We start from the raw sequence: 20,854 nt of genomic DNA on the forward strand, positions 1-20,854 counted from the left end.
GGCAGCCAGCAGCGCATTGCCTCCGAGAGCCGTCAGTCACATAGCGCCTCCTACCCAATGCCTTTCGCACCACTCCGATTGGTCGCTTGACCACAGAGCCCTTGATTGGTGTCCGGGGAGCGGCAGCTACTTCCTATTGGCCCGGTCCTGCCGTCCGTCACGGCGGCGGGAGGGGGAAGCCCCCCCCATCGTCTTCCCAGCCGCTGGGTTCCCAGAGTGCTCCGCGGCCGTGTAGAGCGAGGCCTTGTTCCCGCGTTGAGCCGCCGCCGCTGCTGCTGCCACCGCCTCCTCCTCCTCAGCTTCAGCAGCCGCGCCAGGCCCGGCCCCGCCGCGCCATGTCGGACTACAGCACGGGAGGACCCCCGCCCGGGCCGCCGCCGACCGCCGGCGGGGGCGGGGGATCCGGGGGCGCCGGGGGAGGCCCTCCACCGGGCCCGCCAGGCGCAGGGGACCGAGGCGGCGGGGGCCCGGGCGGAGGGTCGTCCGGGGGCCCTTCGCAGCCCTCAGGCGGGGGTGGCCCGGGAATTCGCAAGGACGCCTTCGCCGACGCCGTGCAGCGGGCCCGCCAGGTGAGGAGGCCGCGGGCCTGAGGGGCGCGCGCTCAGGCGGGGGAGGGGGCGGGGTCACGTGCGCGCGCGCACCGGGTCGCGAGTAAGGGGGCGCCGTGGCCGCCGCGGGGTCACGTGGAGCAGTAAGCTGGGGCCTGGGCCGCCCCACGCGCCTCGAGTGGGGTCCCCCACGGGTGACCCTTGCAGGGGGAAGGGGCGTCCGGGGGAGTCCCAAAAGCGGTCCCTGGGTGTGCAGGGGCCCCCGAGTGCTGGGGATACCTCTGCCCCGCCTTAGGGTACGCGAAAGCATGCTCCACTGTTCTGGAAGGAAAGGGTGCACCTTCCCGGATTGATCTTACTTGGCCCCCACCGCCCCGTCAGGGCACAGAACTGTTTGCCCTCAACCCAGCCCCGTTTCAGCCCGCTCCCCAGGAAGAAGGGACTTTGGGGAAAAGAAGTCCTTCCTCTTGAGTATGGAAAGGGGACCCTTTTGCTGCCCGAGCGGCCAAGCACTTAAGTGAACTGGGGAGGGTGGGCATAGGAGCTGGCTCTTTGATCTTCCGGTTGCTTGAAAGCGTGGTCTGTATCTTTTTGAGAAAGAGAGGAGGATCCCAACCAGTTTTTTGAGTCTTGATGACAACATGGAGGTGACACATGCTGTGGCGGGACTAACCTCCCCAGAGCCTGGCGAGGAGGAGGCCCATAGAATGGGAGGACTTTGCCACCCTTTCCGGAAGCCAGACCCCAACCCCGGGTAATTCCGGTGCCTCCAGGGCAGGGTAGGAGGTCCCGTTAGGTGACCGCCCTGCTCCGCCCAGTGTGCTCTGAGGCTTTCTCACTTCAGTGTTTTAATGTGCACTTACATCTGCTGGCCCACTGAGCTGTCTTGATTGAGCAGCTGTAACTGGGGGAGTTGGTGCTGTGTGCTGTCTGTTGGGGTGGGTTAAGGCCCCATCTGGACAACCCAAAAGCTTTGGCTCAAAGTGTTAAATAGTAGAGAAGTGAAAAGATAGATACTTAGTTTTTGGTTTGTGTTTCTTTGGAAAACTTGTAATACTTCCACAAACAGAATCTGGTGTTAGGTTTGTTGGATAGGGGTTTATTTGAAGTTGCTCTTCATGTGGCTAAATTGTAACATGTGCTCCAAAAGGGTCTTTTGTTTTCCTTAAATGAAGATTTCAGGTGCCTTGGAGCAAAAAATTCCCTGAGATTTGTTTCACAAATGCTAAGGTTCTGAGGGTGAGGGAGATAATACTCTTCAGCATCCCAGAAGAACCCGGCTACATTGTGGAGATGACCTGAGAGGACCCTCAGTGGCACTGAGCTTCTGTTCCTTTTACCCTCCAGAACAAGTTAGTGTGGGTTACAGTCTGGCCACAAACAATTTAGGACCAAATCCCATGGAGGAAGGGAGTTAACTGTTGAACTCTGAGGCCTTAGGTGAAAATTCCTTCTAGAATGTCTTAACCATCAAGTTCTTCCCTAAATTAGGGGGAACCTGACTCTCAGTCCAAACAGCAAGACGAGAGAACAGGAGAGATTCCGAGAAGTTGATCTAAGCCCAACGGAGGTTGCTTTTTGGTGCTAATACTTCTCTGCTTACAACTTCATTTCTAGATCGCAGCCAAAATTGGAGGCGACGCTGCTACAACAGTGAATAACAGCACTCCTGATTTTGGTTTTGGGGGCCAAAAGAGGCAGTTGGAAGATGGAGGTAACTACTTGCTGGGAAGGAGGATACAGAGTGAGGTGCCTTTGTTTGAATGTGGTTCAGAGTGGGGGGGAGGGCAGCCTGCTGCTGTTCAGTCTTTTAAAACCTCAGCAATCCCAGCTTTGTTCATTCTTTTTGTTGGGCCACCATCCTGAGGTATCAGGTGGCTGAGAGAAGAGCAGATTGACTGGCTGGGTCCAAGTTGTAAGTTCTCAAGATTGTTTCTCCCCTTCTGGTAGGCTGGGGAAATGCTGGTACTGTTATTGAGGCCCCACATAAGTAAAGCTTGACTGGCCCTGGGTGGCCAGCAAGTTCTTTCAACCAGAACCCTGCTGCCCAAGGCAGGTCTGATCCTTAGCTGGAAGGATTCAGATGCTACTATCATTGCTTCCCTGTAATAAGGGCTTTTTTACTCTTGGTGCTGGTGACAGGATTGATGAAGACTGGCTTGACTTAGGGATTGGTCTCTCCTGTCTCTGCTCTGATTTTGGTGGGTAGCAAAAGGGGGGATAGTTTGCCAGGATGTGTGACACCAGCATCAGATTTAAGGAGTCTGTGGGTGAGTGGGTGGGTGCTGCATCTGACATCCTCTCTCTTTCACAGACCAACCAGAGAGCAAGAAACTGGCCTCTCAGGGAGACTGTAAGTCCGTTGGGTAATGCGGGCAGAGGGCAACTTCAGGGTCTTAGGAGGAGGTTTGGAGCTGGGGGCACTGCGCACCTGTCCTTTATGGAGGCTCTAAGTGTTCTTCATCTGGGATTCATGATCTTTGGGGTTCCTATAGCCCCCGGAAATCGAGGCGGAAATACCCAATGCCTGTGCTGTTGTGAGCAGGGTCCATGATGCTCCAGTGCTCAGGAGGGCTTAGACTGGAATAGTGTTAGTCACTCCCATGTAGGTAGGAGCACCTGGGGTCAATGGTGTTCTGGGTTCCAGAGAGAAGCCACGCCAATCTTTCCTTTGGATTTTCTCTCTGTAGCCATCAGTTCTCAACTTGGACCCATCCATCCTCCCCCCAGGTAAGTTGTGATTTGGAGAAAATGTTGTTTGTCTGTCAGCTGTCTCTGGCCTTTCTTACTGTCTTGAGGGAGAACTCTCTCTGGGAGCCCTGCACCATTTAGGGCTGGTCCACCAAAGAGTGGACTCAGAGGTAGAAGGTGCTGCCTTTATCCCTGTACTTACCTGTCTTCAAGGCTGGAGGTAGGAGAGGGTTGTGGCATTTCACTGTAATGGCAGAATGGTGATTTCTGCACCATGGTGCTTCCTTTGTTGGGGTGGGGACTCTCCAGAAGCACACACATCTGTCTTCCTAGAAAAGACTGGTTTTCTCATCCATCCTCTGCAAATGCTTATTCCCTGAGAGCTGATGGAGCCCTGTGGGGGGGGGGGGGGGGTTCCCTACCTTATTTCCTCCCCGACCCACCCCATGACTTCAATGAATCTGACATAGAATCCTTTGTGAAAGACCACATTATTTCTTTTTATTTTTTTAGTGGGCCAGCATTTTTGTAAAATACAATAAAAATGATTTGCTAGGAAAATGAAATTTAAAAGGTGCAAAATTATTCCTTTGTTTGTTTTTAAAGTCAACCGTTATAAATCAACTTTTATCAGATTGCTATAAAAATGTCCAGGTGCTCATTCTCCCCCTGAGTTAGGGACAGCACTGGTCCAGGGGCCACTCTGCCTCAGAACAGGCCTTTCATGGCCCGGGCGGGGAAACTTGGCCTCAAGAAATGGAGTGACCTGCTGTGGGGCGAGAGATGCCCAGCCTCCTGCTGCTAGATTTTGCATAGGCTTTTGAGGTCTTGGTCCCATCATAGGAAGCAGGGTCAGAGGCCAGAAACATCGGGGGCCCTTTTCTCTAGGGAGACCCTTTGCTTTCCCATTTGAGACTGACCTTCATTGTTTCTTTGCAGGACATCAATGACAGAGGAGTACAGGGTCCCAGACGGCATGGTAGGACTAAGTGAGTGTGGGTCACTATGCTCTGGGGTATCTATTATATCCACAGCCCCACCCTGGGACAGTGTCCTGGAAGCCCCTGGCAACCCAGAACCCTCTGGTCTGAAAGGGCTTCCCCTATTAACCTGTTATTTCTGGACTGGAAGAACGGTCATCGCCCCTTCTGAATATTCACGTGGCCCCACCACCACCTCATTTACTTGGTGCTGGCTCCTTCCGTCAGCTCTGCTTTTCTTTTTCTTTTTTATTCCATTTTAAAGTAACTCACTTTTCTCCTTTCTTCGCCACCTAGTCATTGGCAGAGGAGGTGAACAGATTAATAAAATCCAGCAAGATTCAGGCTGCAAAGTCCAGATCTCTCCAGGTATGAGTGAGCCAGTTTTGCGCCAGAATGAATGCAGGGGCTGCGCTCTTTGCACTTTAGTATTCCTTTCACTTTTAACTTGACTGATAGATATGAAACATATTTGTTTATATTATTTATTGAGTCTTCTATGTGCCAGGCTCAGTGAAGTATCTCCAGTGTAGAGCACCACAGGGTGTAGCTGTGACTTTTGTTTTCATTTTATGGGTGGGGGGAGAGCTGAAGGGGAAGATCTAGAATTGAACACAGGGTGCCACATTCCAGGTCTGCTGTGAACCATTATGTTAAGTTGCCACCTAAACTAAACATCTAGTAGAAACCAGAGGGTATATGGGAAGAAGGAAGGTGCATTAGAAAGAAAAGCTTTGAGGGTGGGCCTGGGTTTGAATCCCAATTCTGCCTGCTCCTCTGTAGGAGTCTGCTTCTGAGGCCTTGTTCTAGCAGAGTGGAGTTTGTTGACTAGAGGGTGTGCATGTGATCATTAGTGGTGGCAAAAATGGCCCAGGGTTTGGACCTTCCAGAACCTGCCTCTCCTACCTCACCTTTTCCCCTAAAAGTTCTGTCTCCCTTGTTGGACTTGAAGCTTCCTGACCTTGGCCTTGCATAGGGCAGCCTCCCAGGTGTTTGGGGGGGTGGGGGGTAAATTGATTTGTCAGGCTGCTGAATGGTGGCAAAAGTGGCTGGTGATTGTTCTGGAAGTTTTCTCATCTCCACTAAAAGCCTTTCCAGGATTGGCAGGTCTGGAAAGGCACTGACCCTATCTCCTCTTCTCTCCAGACAGTGGTGGCCTCCCTGAGCGCAGTGTGTCCTTGACAGGAGCCCCAGAATCTGTCCAGTAAGTGCCTGGCTGGGCCTGTCATTGTGATGGTAGTGGGCAGAAGTCCTCTTGATCCCTTTGAAAATTGGGGGTGACTCCCACACTATGTCCTTACAGCCTAGCCCCAGGGACCGTAGTACTTTCTTCCTCATCATCTGTCAAATGCATGTGTTGGGAGTCACCTTCTTTGCTTTGAGCTTGGGGCGCCGGGGGGGGGGAGGGGAGGGGTGTTGCCAGGCCAGTACTCTTTCAAGTGACAGCACCCCATTCTTCCCCTTCCCAGGAAAGCAAAGATGATGCTGGATGACATCGTCTCCCGGGGTCGTGGGGGCCCCCCAGGACAGTTCCATGATAACGCCAACGGGGGCCAGAATGGCACAGTGCAGGAGATTATGATCCCCGCAGGGAAGGCTGGCCTTGTCATCGGGAAAGGCGGGGAAACCATTAAACAGCTACAGGTGAGGGAGTGGAGACAGAAGGTTCCTTCCATCCCAAGAAAGTTTCCATTCTGTATCTGGTCTGCACACCACCCCCACCCCCAGCTGCTTTCCCAGTCTTTTATCCTTTTTGATCATGGACCCTGCCCCAAATTCATTAGTCGCCAGAAAGTTATTTGCAAGTCGTACACTGACAGTCGACATTGGTTTTAAAGGAACGTGCTGGAGTAAAGATGATTTTAATTCAAGATGGTTCCCAGAATACAAATGTTGACAAGCCCCTTCGGATCATTGGGGATCCTTACAAAGTGCAGGTGAGTATGCCCTGCAATGGTGGTGATAGTGGGTTTTAGAGAAGTGAGAGCTGGTGGGCTCTCTGGAGATTTGAATAAAAGTGGAGAGGTTTTCAAAAGCACTGGCTTTGAAGTCATCCCAGGGTTCATGTTCTTGTGTTGAATTCTCCCTTCAACAATGGTTTGTACATGAGCAAGTGGCCTAACTGATCCTCCATTTTCTCATCTGGAAAATGGAGTTGCTGGCCATGCCTGCCTCTCAGGGTGGCAAATACAGAGCTCAGCACCTGTGTGTCAGTCCTTAGCTTAAGTCTGTGACCCCTTGGTTTATGGGAGGCTGGGGGTGCAGTGGGGCAGCAGGGCTTGCCATGTGCACCATGCCCTGTGTCTTTTCAGCAAGCCTGTGAGATGGTGATGGACATCCTCCGGGAGCGTGACCAGGGCGGCTTTGGGGACCGGAATGAGTATGGATCCCGGATTGGCGGCGGCATTGATGTGAGTGCGGGCTTACCCCAGGAGATGGAGGGCTATGTGGGAGGTGAGGGCCTCCTTATGTCCAGTGGGCAGCAAAGCTGTGGGGACAGAGCTCAGCTGACCCTCTCTCTGCGTCTCCCTCAGGTGCCAGTGCCTAGGCATTCTGTTGGCGTGGTCATTGGCCGGAGCGGAGAGATGATTAAGAAGATCCAGAATGATGCCGGTGTGCGGATCCAGTTTAAACAAGGTCAGGGCCAAGTCGTGTGGATGTGTAAGCCAGTGCTGTCCTCTTAAGATCAACCTGAGTGTCCACTGTGGGCAGCTTGGCACCATGCTTAGCATGCTGTGCCTCTTTACTCCTGGATCTTGTCTTTCTCCTCTGTGGGACAGTCCTGTGAGAGAGTTGGTGATGGGCAGACTTTCTGTGTTTTCCTCGGCTATCAAATATATATCATCCCTCTTGCCCACCAGTAGCCTATCTTGACAAGGCAGCCTGGGTAACTTGGGCACTCTGGGCTGGATCAAATCACTGACCCAACTCTGGGCTCCTGCCAAGCCTGTGAGAGTCTGATGGCAGGTCTGTGGGGCGAAGGGACCTCTTTCCTGCTTTTCAGAAATTTGTTGTTCTTGGTTCTATAAAATGCATCCGTTAGTTCTGGGGGTTCTAATTGCAGAAAGAAGCCTCAGCTACCTCCCTGCCCAGCTGGTCAATTTTCTTCTCTGGGGACATGGGGCCTGCCTGCCTCCTTCCTCACTCCTGAGTACGTGGAGTGAGGCGAGCGGCACTGAGTCTGAGATGTCTCAGACACCTAGCTTGGCACAGTACTGCCCTGAGAAGGTGTGGTGGTTTGGAGTTGTGCTTCTCTTTTAAATCATGTCTCCGCTCTCTGGATGCTGGCCTCAGATGATGGGACAGGTCCCGAGAAGATAGCTCACATAATGGGGCCCCCAGACCGATGCGAGCATGCGGCGCGGATTATCAATGACCTCCTCCAGAGCCTTAGGGTAGGTGGCATGGAGTAGGTGGGACGAGCTGGTGGGGGCAGAGGGATGGGCCTGGCTTCCTACATTTATTCTTCATCTCCCTGTCTTGCAGAGTGGTCCCCCAGGTCCTCCAGGGGGTCCTGGCATGCCCCCAGGGGGTCGTGGCCGAGGAAGGGGCCAAGGCAACTGGGGCCCACCTGGTGGGGAGATGACCTTCTCCATCCCCACTCACAAGTGTGGGCTAGTCATCGGCCGAGGTGAGGAGGCCTCTCCTTGCCTTTCGTCCCTCACACACTCTTTCCTTCCACCCTTCCTTCACTGCCTATGTCCCCTGCAGGTGGCGAGAACGTGAAAGCCATAAACCAGCAGACAGGCGCCTTCGTAGAGATCTCCCGGCAATTGCCGCCCAATGGGGACCCCAACTTTAAACTGTTTATTATCCGGGGCTCACCCCAGCAGATTGATCACGCCAAGCAGCTCATCGAGGAGAAGATTGAGGTGGGCTCATGGAGGGCTCTGGGGGCCTAGGCCTGGCTCCTGACTCCCACCCACTGACCTTGTCACATTCTCCTTCCAGGGTCCCCTCTGTCCAGTTGGACCAGGCCCAGGAGGACCAGGCCCTGCCGGCCCCATGGGGCCCTTCAATCCTGGGCCCTTCAATCAGGGGCCACCAGGGGCTCCCCCTCAGTGAGTACTCTTCAGCTGCCTGGGATTTGTGGCATGGCTGTCAATATGCTGGCAAGAAATTGACGGGCCCTGTTTCCATTTACCACCAAAAGGTCCATCCTCATCTTTCAGAAGCAATGATAAGATGCAGTAGGTGTTGACCTTGGTCTTCACCCCATGCATGTTAATTTTGGGGTACTTTGTTTCATAGCCTGGGTCCTATGCATTTAGTTGTCTCACATCTTTCCTTGGGCCTTCTTCCTACTAGCCCATCCCTACCCTGCAAAGGAGCAGCCCCTGCTCATGTGTTCCCCGTCTTTCTCATCCTACAGTGCCGGGGGTCCCCCTCCTCACCAGTACCCACCCCAGGGTTGGGGCAACACCTACCCCCAGTGGCAACCACCTGCTCCTCATGACCCGAGTAAGTAAGGCTACCCATTTGAGGGGCAGCGCAGGGTTTGGGCCCAGGATTGGCTTTCTGTGTCAACCCTCAGCCTGCACTGCCCTTCTCTTGCAGATAAAGCCGCCGCAGCCGCCGCAGACCCCAACGCAGCCTGGGCCGCCTACTACTCACACTACTACCAGCAGCCCCCAGGCCCCGTGCCCGGCCCCGCACCTGCACCCGCAGCCCCACCTGCCCAGGGCGAGCCCCCTCAGCCCCCACCTGCTGGCCAGTCAGACTACACTAAGGCCTGGGAAGAGTATTACAAAAAGATTGGTGAGTGTGTGGGCTGCTGCATGGGCTCAGATCAGCCAGAGGGGCAGAAGAGGGCAGCTTGGTCCCCTTGCTGTCTTCTGACCTTGGTGCCCGCCTCCTGCAGGCCAGCAGCCGCAGCAGCCTGGAGCTCCCCCACAGCAGGACTACACAAAGGCCTGGGAGGAGTACTACAAGAAGCAGGGTGAGTTACACAAAAAAAGAGTCACAGTGATGCAAGTACAGTATAGGGAATGTAGTCATTGTTATGAATTTGTACCATGACTTAGTATGCTGATCACATCCTAAGGAATTTAAATGGCGAATCACTTATACACTTGGAACTAATATAACATTGTATATAAGTTGTACTTCAACATAATTTTTTTTTTAAAGCAGGCTGAACTGGTGGGGCCTGAGGCAAGGCAGGGCCAGGTCCACTCTCTTGCCCAGCCACACTCACCCTCTTCTCCCCGACAGCTCAAGTGGCCACTGGAGGGGGTCCAGGAGCTCCCCCAGGCTCCCAGCCAGACTATAGTGCCGCCTGGGCTGAATACTACCGACAGCAAGCCGCTTACTACGGACAGACCCCAGGTCCTGGTGGCCCCCAGCCTCCACCCACACAGCAGGGACAGCAGCAGGCAAGTGGGAATTGCCACCCTCCTCCTCCTCCTTTTTCCTTCCAACCCCCAGCCACCGTCCATCCTGCCTTAGTGGGTAGCGCCGGAAATCCCTTCCCCTGCGGGGTGTGTCCTTGATGCCTGCAGCGGGGGCCGTGTGGCTGGAGGTCTCCGGGAGTCCCCATGAGCCAGGGGAAGTGTGCGCTGGGTCCAGAGGTTAAAGAAGAGGCCTCCCTCCGTCGGCTCGCTTGTTCCTGTGTAATGCTGTCGTGATGCTGGGGGAGAGTGCGAGACAGATAAAAGGTGGAACTGTTGAACTGGTGGGTAGTCCTGGGGGTGGGGCAGCCCGGGCAATGCACTTTGGTCACCATCCTGGCTGCTAACTCAAAATCTGGCCACTTGGGAAGAAAATGGATATTTTTCCCTTCTGCATTACTTTTTTGGCTTTTGTTCTTTTTGTTTTTAAACCCACGATCTTCTCCCCGACGGTGTCCAAGTGACTGTTTGCAGGCAGCCCCAGTGTGGGGTGGCCCTGGCTCCAGCAGGGACGCAGGGAGCCTGCAAAGGGGATCGGCCCCCCTGGGCTCGGCCTCTGCTCTCACGCCCGTGTCTGTGTCCCGGTCTTGTCTGTGAAGTGGGCATGATGATCGCTGCCACGTTCCAACCTACCTCACAGGGGTGTTGTGGGGACACCGTGATCTCTGAGATTGTTCATGTTGTGATGCGCCGGGAGCCACCCACCACCTTCTCCTTTGCAGACCCTGACTTTGCTTCTCTTTCTCCCGCGGCCCCTGCTTCTCTCCTTCTTGCCTTTGTGTCGCTCTTTCTCCTCCTCCATCAAGGAGCCAGTCTAACTTCAGCTGAGTCCCTGGAGCACTTGACTAGAGACAGTTACAGACACATCCTGCTAGCCACTGGCTTGGGAGAGGGGCTTCCTGGCCCCCTCCTTACTATCCCCGTCTTCCGCCTCTGCCTGCCCCTCCCCGTAGTGACCAATTCCTATCTCTTCCCTCTCCGCAGGCTCAATGAATCGAATGAATGTGAACTACTTCATCTGTGAAAATTCTTTTATTATTTGTTTTGTTTGGGGCTTATTTTTTGGTGTGTTTTTTTTTTTTCTTTTTTTTTCCCCTCCATTTGTTAGGCGAGAGAGCGATGGCTGACATGGGGGCGGGGTGCAGGGGAGCCCTCTCTGTGAGTGGCTTGGAGATCATGCCTGGCTCTCACTCTCTCGCTCATTCTGTGTCTCACATCCTTTCTTTTTCTTTCAAAATTGGGATCCTTCATGTTGAGCCAGCCATAGAAGATAGCGAGAATTAAATCTCTGCCAAAAAAAAATTTTTTTAATAAGAAACACAATAAGTGAAACAAAACCTATAAAATTATATATATATATAAAAATCTCTATATCCCACCCCCAGTCTTCCCTAAAACTGCTTCTTTCCAGGAAAACAACTTATTTTCTCCCCTGCCACCCTTGGCCCTCTTCATGTTTTTAAAATAAACTTATAAAAAGGAAAAAAAGTCACTCTTGCTTTTTTTTTTTTTTTTTAGTTAGAGTTGGAACATTCCTTGGACCAGGTATTGATATTGCAGGGAACCCCACACACACACACACCCTGCCCTACATCAGTCGAGCCCCTCAGCCTCTGCTCCTCTCGCTCCTCCTCCTGCCCTAGCTCGCTTCTCGCAGCCCTCCCCTCCCGCGTTCCTTCTCCCAGGACTGGTCTGTCATGTTTCATCTGTTCAAGAGGACATTGAAACTGAAAACAAATTGAGAACAAAACAAAACAAAAAAAAAATTGTATGGCAGTTTTTACTTTTTATCGCTCGTTTTTAACTTCACAAATAAATGATAACAAAACTTCCCCATGTCTGCTGGGTGCCGTCTCTCTTTCTCTGTTCCCCACCTGCCCCCATAGAATTTTGAAGCAGATGTTTGTTCTTTATAGATGTTGTAAAGCCTGATAACGGTGATTGGAAATCACAAGCTTTGTGTTGTGTTTTTTTTGTTGGTTTTTTTTTTTAAGAAAACAAATATAAAATAGTTTCAGCAGGCACGTTGTACTTTCCTATAACTTTTCTTCCCCTACCCCCATTTTTTTCTTTTTCTTTTTTGTTAAATAAAGTGCTTTTTGTCTAAAAATGTGCTGGCCGCAGTTGTGTTTTTTAGAGGAACAAGGCTTGGCTAATGAGAGTGGGGTACTAGCCCCACCCAAAAACTCTACCCTCTGATTTTGTTTTGGGAGGAAAAGGCCACATCCCTGTGGGTGCACCCTGTTCTTTCCTCTGGGAACTTGGGTAGCAAAGCACCAGGATGATCCCCAGGGGCTTGCGTTCCCATGGATGCGGCCTGCCTCACCAGAATCAGCCTGGCCTTGGTACATGTGCTCTCATTAGAGAACCGAGGTGGAAACCTATTCTGTCTATGGAAATTGCACCAATTCGAGTGCTTGGTGGCAGGCCATGGCCTCCCAAGGATGACAGGAGATGGGAGAGTAAATTAAGGCGCTACTTGACCTGTCTGGTCCAGGGACAGTCATCTTGCACACGGTATAGCAGGAGTGTTCCATTTGGATTTATGGTTGACTGTTAACTTAAAATTATCAGGTCTCACCTTCTGAATCTGATTGCCTGGGTCCAGAGGCTTAAGTGGCAATACCAAGCAGAGGCCAGCAACAGTGCTGCCTCTAGGTGGGACCACTCACAGCCCTGTGACCTTCCACATTTGTTAGGAACTAGTCCCTGTAGGAGTCGATGGCCTCCACAAAGCCCACCTTGTAGCACAGAGGGCCAGAAGAGAGATGCTATTGCTCTAGGGTCACATGGACAGGTTAGATTAGAACCCTGGGCTCGCCTTGCACACTGCACTCCCTTAGCCCTGTGCTGGTACTAGGATGAGGGAGAATCAGCCTCCAACCCCCTGCCATCTCACTACAGGCTTGCAATGGCAGCAGCGCTTAGCAAAGTTTTCTGTAGCTTTTGTCAAGGTCTAGAGGAGTGGGAGAAAAGGAGTCAGTTCTAAGTCACAGCTGCACTATTGCCCTCCACCCCATAGACAAGGGCAAAACAATTTTACAGGCCTCTTTTTTTTTTATTAAATATATCTATTGATTTCAGAGAGGAAGGGAGAGGGAGACAGAAACATCAATGATGAGAGAATCATTGATCGGCTGCCTCCTGCACACCCCCTACTGGTGATCAAGCCTGCAACCCAGGCATGTGTTCCCCTGACCGGATTAGAATCCAGGACCCTTCAGTCCACAGGCTGATGCTTGAGCCACTGAGACAAACCAGCTAGGGCCAACCCTTTGTTTTATTTTCCAATGAAAAGAATCAGAAGGGGCCGTCCTAGGACTAGTGAGGGAAATGGGTCAGGAAGGCTGGGTTAAAACAAGATTTCATGTTCTGGCTGGTCACTCAGCCACACAAGCTATACGGAGATGCTGTCCCTTCAAATAGGACATAGGGAAGGAGGTGTGAGGAATCACCCACCCACCAGGCCTCCCATCCCATCCTTGGTCACAGCTAGTTCCATAGGCATTGCTGTCCCTTCCTTTGGCCTCATCGCGTATTCCTACCTCAGTCAGTGATGGAAACATCACCAAAGGTCCCTGTTTTCATAACAATGCAAAGTACAGGAATTGTGTGGGTCACTTTGAGAATTGGCTTTGGCAAACAGCTAGAGTGTGTTTACGCAATCACAGGTTTCAAAAAACAACAACAACAATACTGGAGGAGAACCAAGATGGCAGGGTAGGTAAATGCCTGTACTCACCACCTCCTACAACCACATCAAAATTACAACTAAGATACAGAACAACCATCATTCAGAACTGCCTGAAAGCTGACTGAATGGAAGTCCTACAACTAGAGAAGTAAAAAAGAAAGCACACTGAGACTAGTAGGAGGGGCAGAGGCACGGAATGGGCTGGTTCGACACCCACGTGTGCCATTTTTTTATTGGGGAGGGAGACTGTCCCTGCAGAGGCCTCCCATGAGGAGGAAGGGGTCCAAGCCCCACACCAGACCCCCAATCCAGGGTTCCAGAATGGGGAAGAGAAGTCCCCATAACTTCGTGCTGTAAAATCAGCAGGGATTATGGCTGAGTGGCATGGAGGCTGCTGGAGATCCAAGTGTTCCTCTTACAGGGCCGGCGCACAAACTTACTCAGACTCAAACCCTCTGAACTCCAGCGCCAGGCAGCTTTGGGAGTCACAGACACATATGAAGAGGAACTGGATTGGGCAGGAACTCGGGGATGGCTTTCTCCCAGACAGGGGTGCTCACAGCGGTCATTGTTCCTATGCTGGGACCTCCCCTGTGACAGGGCTGACTAGCAGCCATATCTGAGTCTTCATCAGCCTGGTTTACACTGTTCTGCCCTGATAATTCCCTGAGACACTACCCCATCCAATTTGCAGCCCCACCCAAGCTGTTTGCAGCAGCTTTTTCATATGAATGGCTTGTCCTAGCTCAGGCTTTAGACTTCGCTAAAATCTCTCAAACAAGCTGCAGTTGATGTCAGCATACTCCAAACCGATCAATAAAAGGCCCAAGACCTGGCACTAGCACCAGCATGCCTTGCCTCACAACTGAGCCTCACCTGGGCACTTCCAAACCCAATACAAATAGCAGGCATCTGCAGATATCTCTGTAGGTTCTGCTGAGTGGCCCCAGGCAGTGGCTGACTTTGCGCCTCCCTGGAGGCCCCAGAGCCAGGGCACCCGGTGGACAGCTTCAGACCATACTAGATTACAAGTCTATTTATCCACAAGCAACACACCCAAGGGGAAGACTCAGGGAGCACCAAAGCCCCACTGAAGCAAGTCCTACTCCACAGGAGTGTTTCCTGCACAGCAGCTCTCCCACTGTAGTCGCAGCTAGTCCTCACAGCCAATTGGCCTGGAGGCCAATTCCTCCCAGGAACACCAACAGCAATCACGGCTCAACTACAAAACTGCACACAGCCCACACAGGGGTACACCTACAGTGCCCAGCTCAGGTGACTGGGGAGGCTGAACCACTGGGCCCTAGAGGAAACCTACTATACAGGCCACTTTACCAATTCCAGGAGATGTGGCAGCTCTACCTAATACAGAGAAACAAACACAGGGAAGCAGCCAAAATGGGGAGGTAAAGAAACGTGTCATAAATGAAAGAAATGGAAGTAAGCAAACTACTGGACACAGAGTTCAAAACCATGGTTATAGAGTTACTCATGGGACTTAGTGAGACTTTCAAGGATCTCAGTGGGAATGTCAAAAACATGAAAAAAGACCAGTCAGAAATTAAGCCTACACTAACTGAAATAAAGAATAATTTACAGGGATTCAACAGTAAAGTAGAGGGTGCTGAGAATCAAATCAACGATTTGGAATACAAGGAAGCAAAAAACATCCAATCAGAAGAGCAAAAAGAAAAAAGAATCCAAAAAATATGAAGATAGTGTAAGGGGCCTCTGGGACAACTTCAAGCATACCAACATTCTCATCATGAGGGTGCTGGAAGGAGAAGACGGAGTCTAAAATATTGAAAACCTACTTCAAGAAATAATGACAGAAAACTTTCCCTACCTGGTAAAAGAAATAAACTTACAAGTCCAGGAAGCACAGAGAGTCCCAAACAACAGGAACCCAAAGAGGCACACACCAAGACATCATAATTAAAACGCCAAGGGTTAAACATAAAGAGAGAATCTTAAAAGCAGCAAGAGAAAAGCAGTTAGTTACCTAGAAGGGAGTGCCCATATGACTGCCAGCTGATTTCTCAACAGAAACTTTGTAAGCCAGAAGGGAGTGGCAAGAAATATTCAAAGTGATGAATAGCAAGGACCTACAACTGAGATTATTCTACCCAGCAAAGCTATTATTTATTTATTTATTTATTTATTTATTTATTTATTTATAATATTTTTATTTATTTCAGAGAGGAAAGGAGAGGGCAAGAGAGATAAAAACATCAATGATGACAGAGAATCATTGATCGACTGCCTCCTGCACACTCCCTACTGGGGATTGAGCCCACAACCTGGGCATGTGCCCTTGATGGGAATTGAACCCAGGATCCTTCAGTCCACAGGCCGACATTCTATCCACTGAGCCAAACCAGCTAGGGCAGCAAAGCTATCATTTAGAATTGAAGGTTACATAAAGAGCTTCACAGACAAGAAAAAGCTAAAGGAGTTCATCACCACCAAACCAGTATTACATGAAATGTTAAAGGGTATTCTTTAAGAAGAGGAAGAAGAAAAAATATATATATGAACAATAAAATTGCAATAAATACATACCTATGAACAAGAAATGTAATGAACAAAATAAACTGGTGAATAAAATAGAATCAGAGTCATGGAAACATGGAACAGACTGAAGAATCTCAGAGGGAAGTGGGGGTGAGGGAGTGGGAAGAGATTAACCAAAGATCTTATCTGCATGTATGCATTATTTATGGACATAGACAATAAGGTGATAAAGGCCTGGGGTGGAGTGGGAACCGAGTAGAAGGGGGCACTGGGGGGAGGAGGGGGGAGAGGGACATCTGTAATGCTCTCAACAATAAAGATTTTTAAAAATATATTTCAGAGAGGAAGGGAAAGAGATAGAGAGTTAGAAACATCGATGAGAGAGAAACATCGATCAGCTGCCTCCTGCACACCCCCTACTGGGGATGTGCCTGCAACCAAGGTACATGCCCTTAACCGGAATCGAACCTGGGACCCTTGAGTCCACAGGCCGACGCTCTATCCACTGAGCAAAACCGGTTAGGGCTAAAGATTTTATTTAAGCTAAAACAAAACAAAACAAAACTATGAAAGAAGATATTGATGGGAATTTTACAATGGTCTCTATCTGAGGCTATGGATTGTTTAGTGATGCCAGAACCAAATAGCAAAGATTGGGTGATTCAAACAACAGAAATTATATTTTCTCATAGTTCTGAAGTTCTGCAAGTCCAAAATCAAGGTGTCAGCAGGGTCAGTTTCCCCCAAGCCTCTCTCCTTGGCCTGTAGATGCTGTATTCTCCCTGTGTCCTTAGTGGTCTTTCCTCTGTGTGTGTCTTATGTCCTGATTTCTTCTTATAAGGGCACAAGTCAGATTGGATTAGCCACCACCTAAATGACTTAATTTGAACTTAACCACCTCTTTAAAGACGCTGTCTCCAAATACAGTCACATTCTGCTGAAACCGGTTTGGCTCAGTGGATAGAGCGTCGGCCTGCGGACTGAGAGGTCCCAGGTTCGATTCCGGTCAAGGGCATGTACCTTGGTTGCAGGCACATCCCCAGTAGGGGGTGTGCAGAAGGCAGCTGATCGATGTTTCTCTCTCATCAGTGTTTCTAACTCTCCCCCTCCCTTCCTCTCTGTAAAAAATCAATAAAATATATTAAAAAGAAAATACAGTCACATTCTGAGGTGGTAGAGGTTAGGACCTCAACATAGGATTGGGCGGCACAATTCAGGTCAAGACAGACCCCCTACTAAGAGTGTGGCAAACAGGCAAGAAGGAGCCTGCTGAAATAACCACATTGCTCTACACCAAACTCACTGATTCATGTACCAGTAAATAGGGGAGGAAGCAGACGGTTGAGGGAGAGAGGATCACAGCCCGGGGTGGCAGAATTGGACAGAAAAAGAACTTTCCTGCTGGTCCCAAGCCAGGGGCATCTCCCATAACAACTGGTACAAGCACTGCAAGGCGGGGGCAAGAGAAAGCCCCCCACAAGAAGGGAAAATAGGAGCTGGCGCCTGTCGCATACACATAGTCCGCATGCGGGGAGGCAGCAAGAAGTACTGTGCCTGAGGCCGGACGCGGGCAACTTCTAGGGCACCAAGTGTTGTACCCACCACGTAAGGATTATTGATGTTGTCTACAATGCATCCAACAACAAACTGGTCCCCACCAAGATCCTGATAAAGAGCTGCCTCATTCATGCTCATTGCTAGCGGACCAGACCGACAGTGGTACAAGTCCCACTGTGCACTGCACCCGAGCCGCAAGAAAGGGACTAGGCTTTAGGCTCCTGAGGAGGAAGCGATTTTAAACAAAAAAAACAAAGAAAATTCAAAAGAAAGAGGATGAAAAGGCAATGAATGCCAAAATCAGCAGTCTCCTCGAGGAGCAGCTCCAGCAGGGTGAGCTTGTGTGCTTCGCTTCAAGACCAGGCCGGAGTGGTCAGGCAGGGGGCTATGCGCGGAGGGCAAGGGGCTGGAGTTCTAGCTGAGGAAAATCAAGGCCCAGAAAGGCAAGTGAATTCCCCTCCCTCCTATCTTAGCTCATGCAATAAAGGTGTTTATTGTTCTAAAAAAGAAGAAAAAGAAAAAGAACTCTGCAAGCACAATACACTCTGTTTCCCCCACTTTCTCAAGTCCACCTCCTGCGGCCCAGTGAACATTCAGGGACCTGACTCCTCTTAATGCATTTAAACAAGAAACCAACTATGGCAAAGAGACAGCTAAGCATGCACACCATCTGCTACAAGTTCACATCGATGCCAATGAAGTACTCTTGAAAAACAATCTGAGTCCTGAACCAGAGTCTAGACACACTACCAACTTATAGGAAATATAGAGAAGAACGTGGTAGGAAAAAAATGACTTTGCAATCATCAAAATCCACACTGTGCCAAATAAAAAGAACCAGAAAACCGGCTTCTTCCATAAATAAAATTGCAAGGAAACAAAAGCAACAGAAGGAGCACCCATAGATGAAAAAGCATGTCAGAGACATAGCAACCAGTTGCAGTGGGTAAACCTTACTTGAATCCTGATCAAAACAGCCCTGGTCAGGTAGCTCAGTTGATTAGAGCATCATCCCCTATACACCAAGGTTGTGGGTTTGATCCCTGGTCAGGGCACATACAAGTATCAACCAATGAATTCATAAATAAGTAGAACAACAAATCACTATTTCTTTCTCTCCCTTCCTCTCTCTCTCTAGAATCAATAGATAAAAATTTTTTAAAAAGAAGGTGGGCCCTAGCTGGTTTGGCTCAGTGGATAGAGCATCAGCCTGCGGACTGAAGGGTCCTGGGTTTGATTCCAGTCCAGGGCTCATGCCTGGGTTGCAGGCTTGATCCCCAGTAGGGGGTGTGCAGGAGGCAGCCGATCAATGATTCTCCCTCATCATTGATATTTCTATCTCTCCCTCTCCCTTTCTGAAATAAAAAATATATATTTAAATATATGCATATTTAAAAAACAATAAATCATGTCCTTGGGTGAGGATTAAAAAAAAAAAAAGAATGATGACATCTAACCCTCACCACACTGTTGCTGAAGGTCCAGCTGCTCTCCCCTTTTACAGATGAGGACACAGAGGCTCAGGGCAACAAAACAGCGCTGAGGTGGGGAGCTCCCACAGGGCCTTTTCCAGAAGTTTGTCTCAGTGTATCCTCTTCTTCCCTTTACCCCTGCACACATGAACTCGCACCCTGGGCACCAGGAGCCCCTGCAGCATACCTGCTAGGTGCTGCCTTGAGTCTCCTGCCGCAGCAGCTGGTCCAGCCCCACGTGGCAGAACCCATAATTAGTTGCCATGTTATTTTTTTAAAAAGTTTTTATTGATTTTTAAAGAGAAAGGGAAAGAGAGAGACACATTGATGAGAGAAACATTGTTGGCTGTCTCCTGCATGCCCCTAATGGGGATCGAGCCCACAATCCTGGCATGTGCGGCAAGACCGAGAACTGAACCAGTGACCTCTTGATTCATGGGTCGACTCTCAACCACTGAGCCACACTGGCTGGGCAGTCACCATGTTTTTGCACTGCGTCCCTTTGTCACAGCCTGGGCCACCCATCACAAAGATGGGGAGACTTGAGGATGTCTGTGGTGCCCAGAAAGACAGAGGGAGAGTAGCTGGTGCCTGTAGAGCTGTATCCACAGCTCAGTGCATGTCCTTGGGCTGATACCAGACACAGGTCTGGTGGCAAACCCGCTTTTGTCCTAGGATGACATCTGAGGGTGGGTATTCAGGCCCAGTGGTGTATCCAGGCATAGCATGCATTACTGCTGCTGTGGATTCTGTGGATAAGGATGTGAACCAGAGCCGGTTAGGCCCCTTGCATGCAGCATCTCCTTAAAGCGTCATAATAACTCTATCATCCCATTTTACAGTTGAGGAAACTGTGGCTCAGATAGGGGGAAGGGACTTGTCCATCCCCCAGACTCATCCCATATCACCCTCCCCTTCCTTCACTCTTGTCTAGCCTGCTGGTTTCCTTTCTGTCCCTTAAACTGCCAAGCTCATTCCCCCCATTCCTGTTCCCTCCATCTGGGAAATCCCTGCGTCAGCGCTTTCAGGTCGAAACCCACTCATCCCTGTGTTGGAACGCAATTTCCACAGCAATGATCAGTGATGACTTTGTTTTTTCTTTTTTTGCTTCCCAGCCAGTGTACACCATGAGGGCAAGGACTATACCTGTCTCACTTGTCCCTATATTTCTAGTAGTTTACAGTTCCTGACATAACAGCTATGAGTGAGGAGCCTATGGGGTGTTGTAGTTTATGATGCAATTTTAGTGTCCTGCTTTCCCTCTGCCTTTGCTTGGCCAACTCCTAAGCAACCCGAAAGGCCCAGCTTAAACCTCCCCTCTTCTCTAAGCCTCCAGAGCCCGTTCTGCTTTTTCTGTGACATCTCCTGAGTTGTAGGCACCGTTTTTCTAAGACGGTCTCCTCGACTACACTGTGATCTCCCAGAGGACAGGGAGCTGGTTTGACTCAGTTACGGTGGACCGCCCTGAACCCGGCACAGCAGATGCTCAAGTGGACTAACGAATGGCTGATCTGTGAGCATGCTCAGTTGTGTTACTACTGTGTTGTGTGCGAGGAGCGTGTGCACACCTGATCAAGTGTGGTGGGGTACCTGCACCTCCCTCCTGCCCTCCATAGCCTCCTTCCCTTCCCCCAGTAAGCCTGCCACCCCCACGATGTTACCGTTCTCCTGGGGCCTCAGGGGTCTGCCCATCGGGGGCAGCTTGGACTAGGACAGACCCGTCCTGCCAGGGGCCTGGGGGGTGATCGCGCCCCATCTCAGCTCTGGCCCTGACCTCTTCCGGCTCGTCTCAACTTCACCAGGGCACCTGGCCCAATCACTTAGCAAGATGATGGTGTGTCTCTCCCCACGCCCCGGGGCGGGGAGAAGAAATGAACTCCAAAGAGGTAGCGGTGCCGCGGCTGCGTGCTGTGACTGAGGCTTCGGTTGCTATGGTGACGCGGCCTCCTGGAACTCACTTCCGTAGTGGGGCGGGGCAGCCCTAGGCTTGGAGAGTCCGTGAGGGTGC

General features: G+C 50.7%; 1 protein-coding gene across 1 annotated transcript; it reads left to right on the forward strand.

Moving 5' to 3' along the window:
* The first annotated feature begins 220 nt into the window (after window positions 1–220).
* KHSRP (KH-type splicing regulatory protein) lies at window positions 221–11,440 on the forward strand. The gene is made up of 19 exons (XM_079771438.1): window positions 221–569; window positions 2,166–2,262; window positions 2,863–2,901; window positions 3,239–3,278; window positions 4,179–4,228; window positions 4,517–4,588; window positions 5,366–5,423; window positions 5,689–5,863; window positions 6,058–6,156; window positions 6,532–6,630; window positions 6,754–6,856; window positions 7,514–7,614; window positions 7,706–7,850; window positions 7,931–8,091; window positions 8,171–8,280; window positions 8,592–8,680; window positions 8,777–8,977; window positions 9,081–9,158; window positions 9,434–11,440. The coding sequence occupies exons 1-19, from the start codon at window positions 336–338 to the stop codon at window positions 9,709–9,711; spliced, it is 2,229 nt and encodes a 742-aa protein (XP_079627564.1). The 5' UTR covers window positions 221–335; the 3' UTR covers window positions 9,712–11,440.
* Window positions 11,441–20,854: the final 9,414 nt, after the last annotated feature.

Source organism: Cnephaeus nilssonii, assembly GCF_951640355.1.
Source record: "Cnephaeus nilssonii genome assembly, chromosome: 5".
In the NCBI taxonomy this organism is placed as follows: Eukaryota; Metazoa; Chordata; class Mammalia; order Chiroptera; family Vespertilionidae; genus Cnephaeus; species Cnephaeus nilssonii.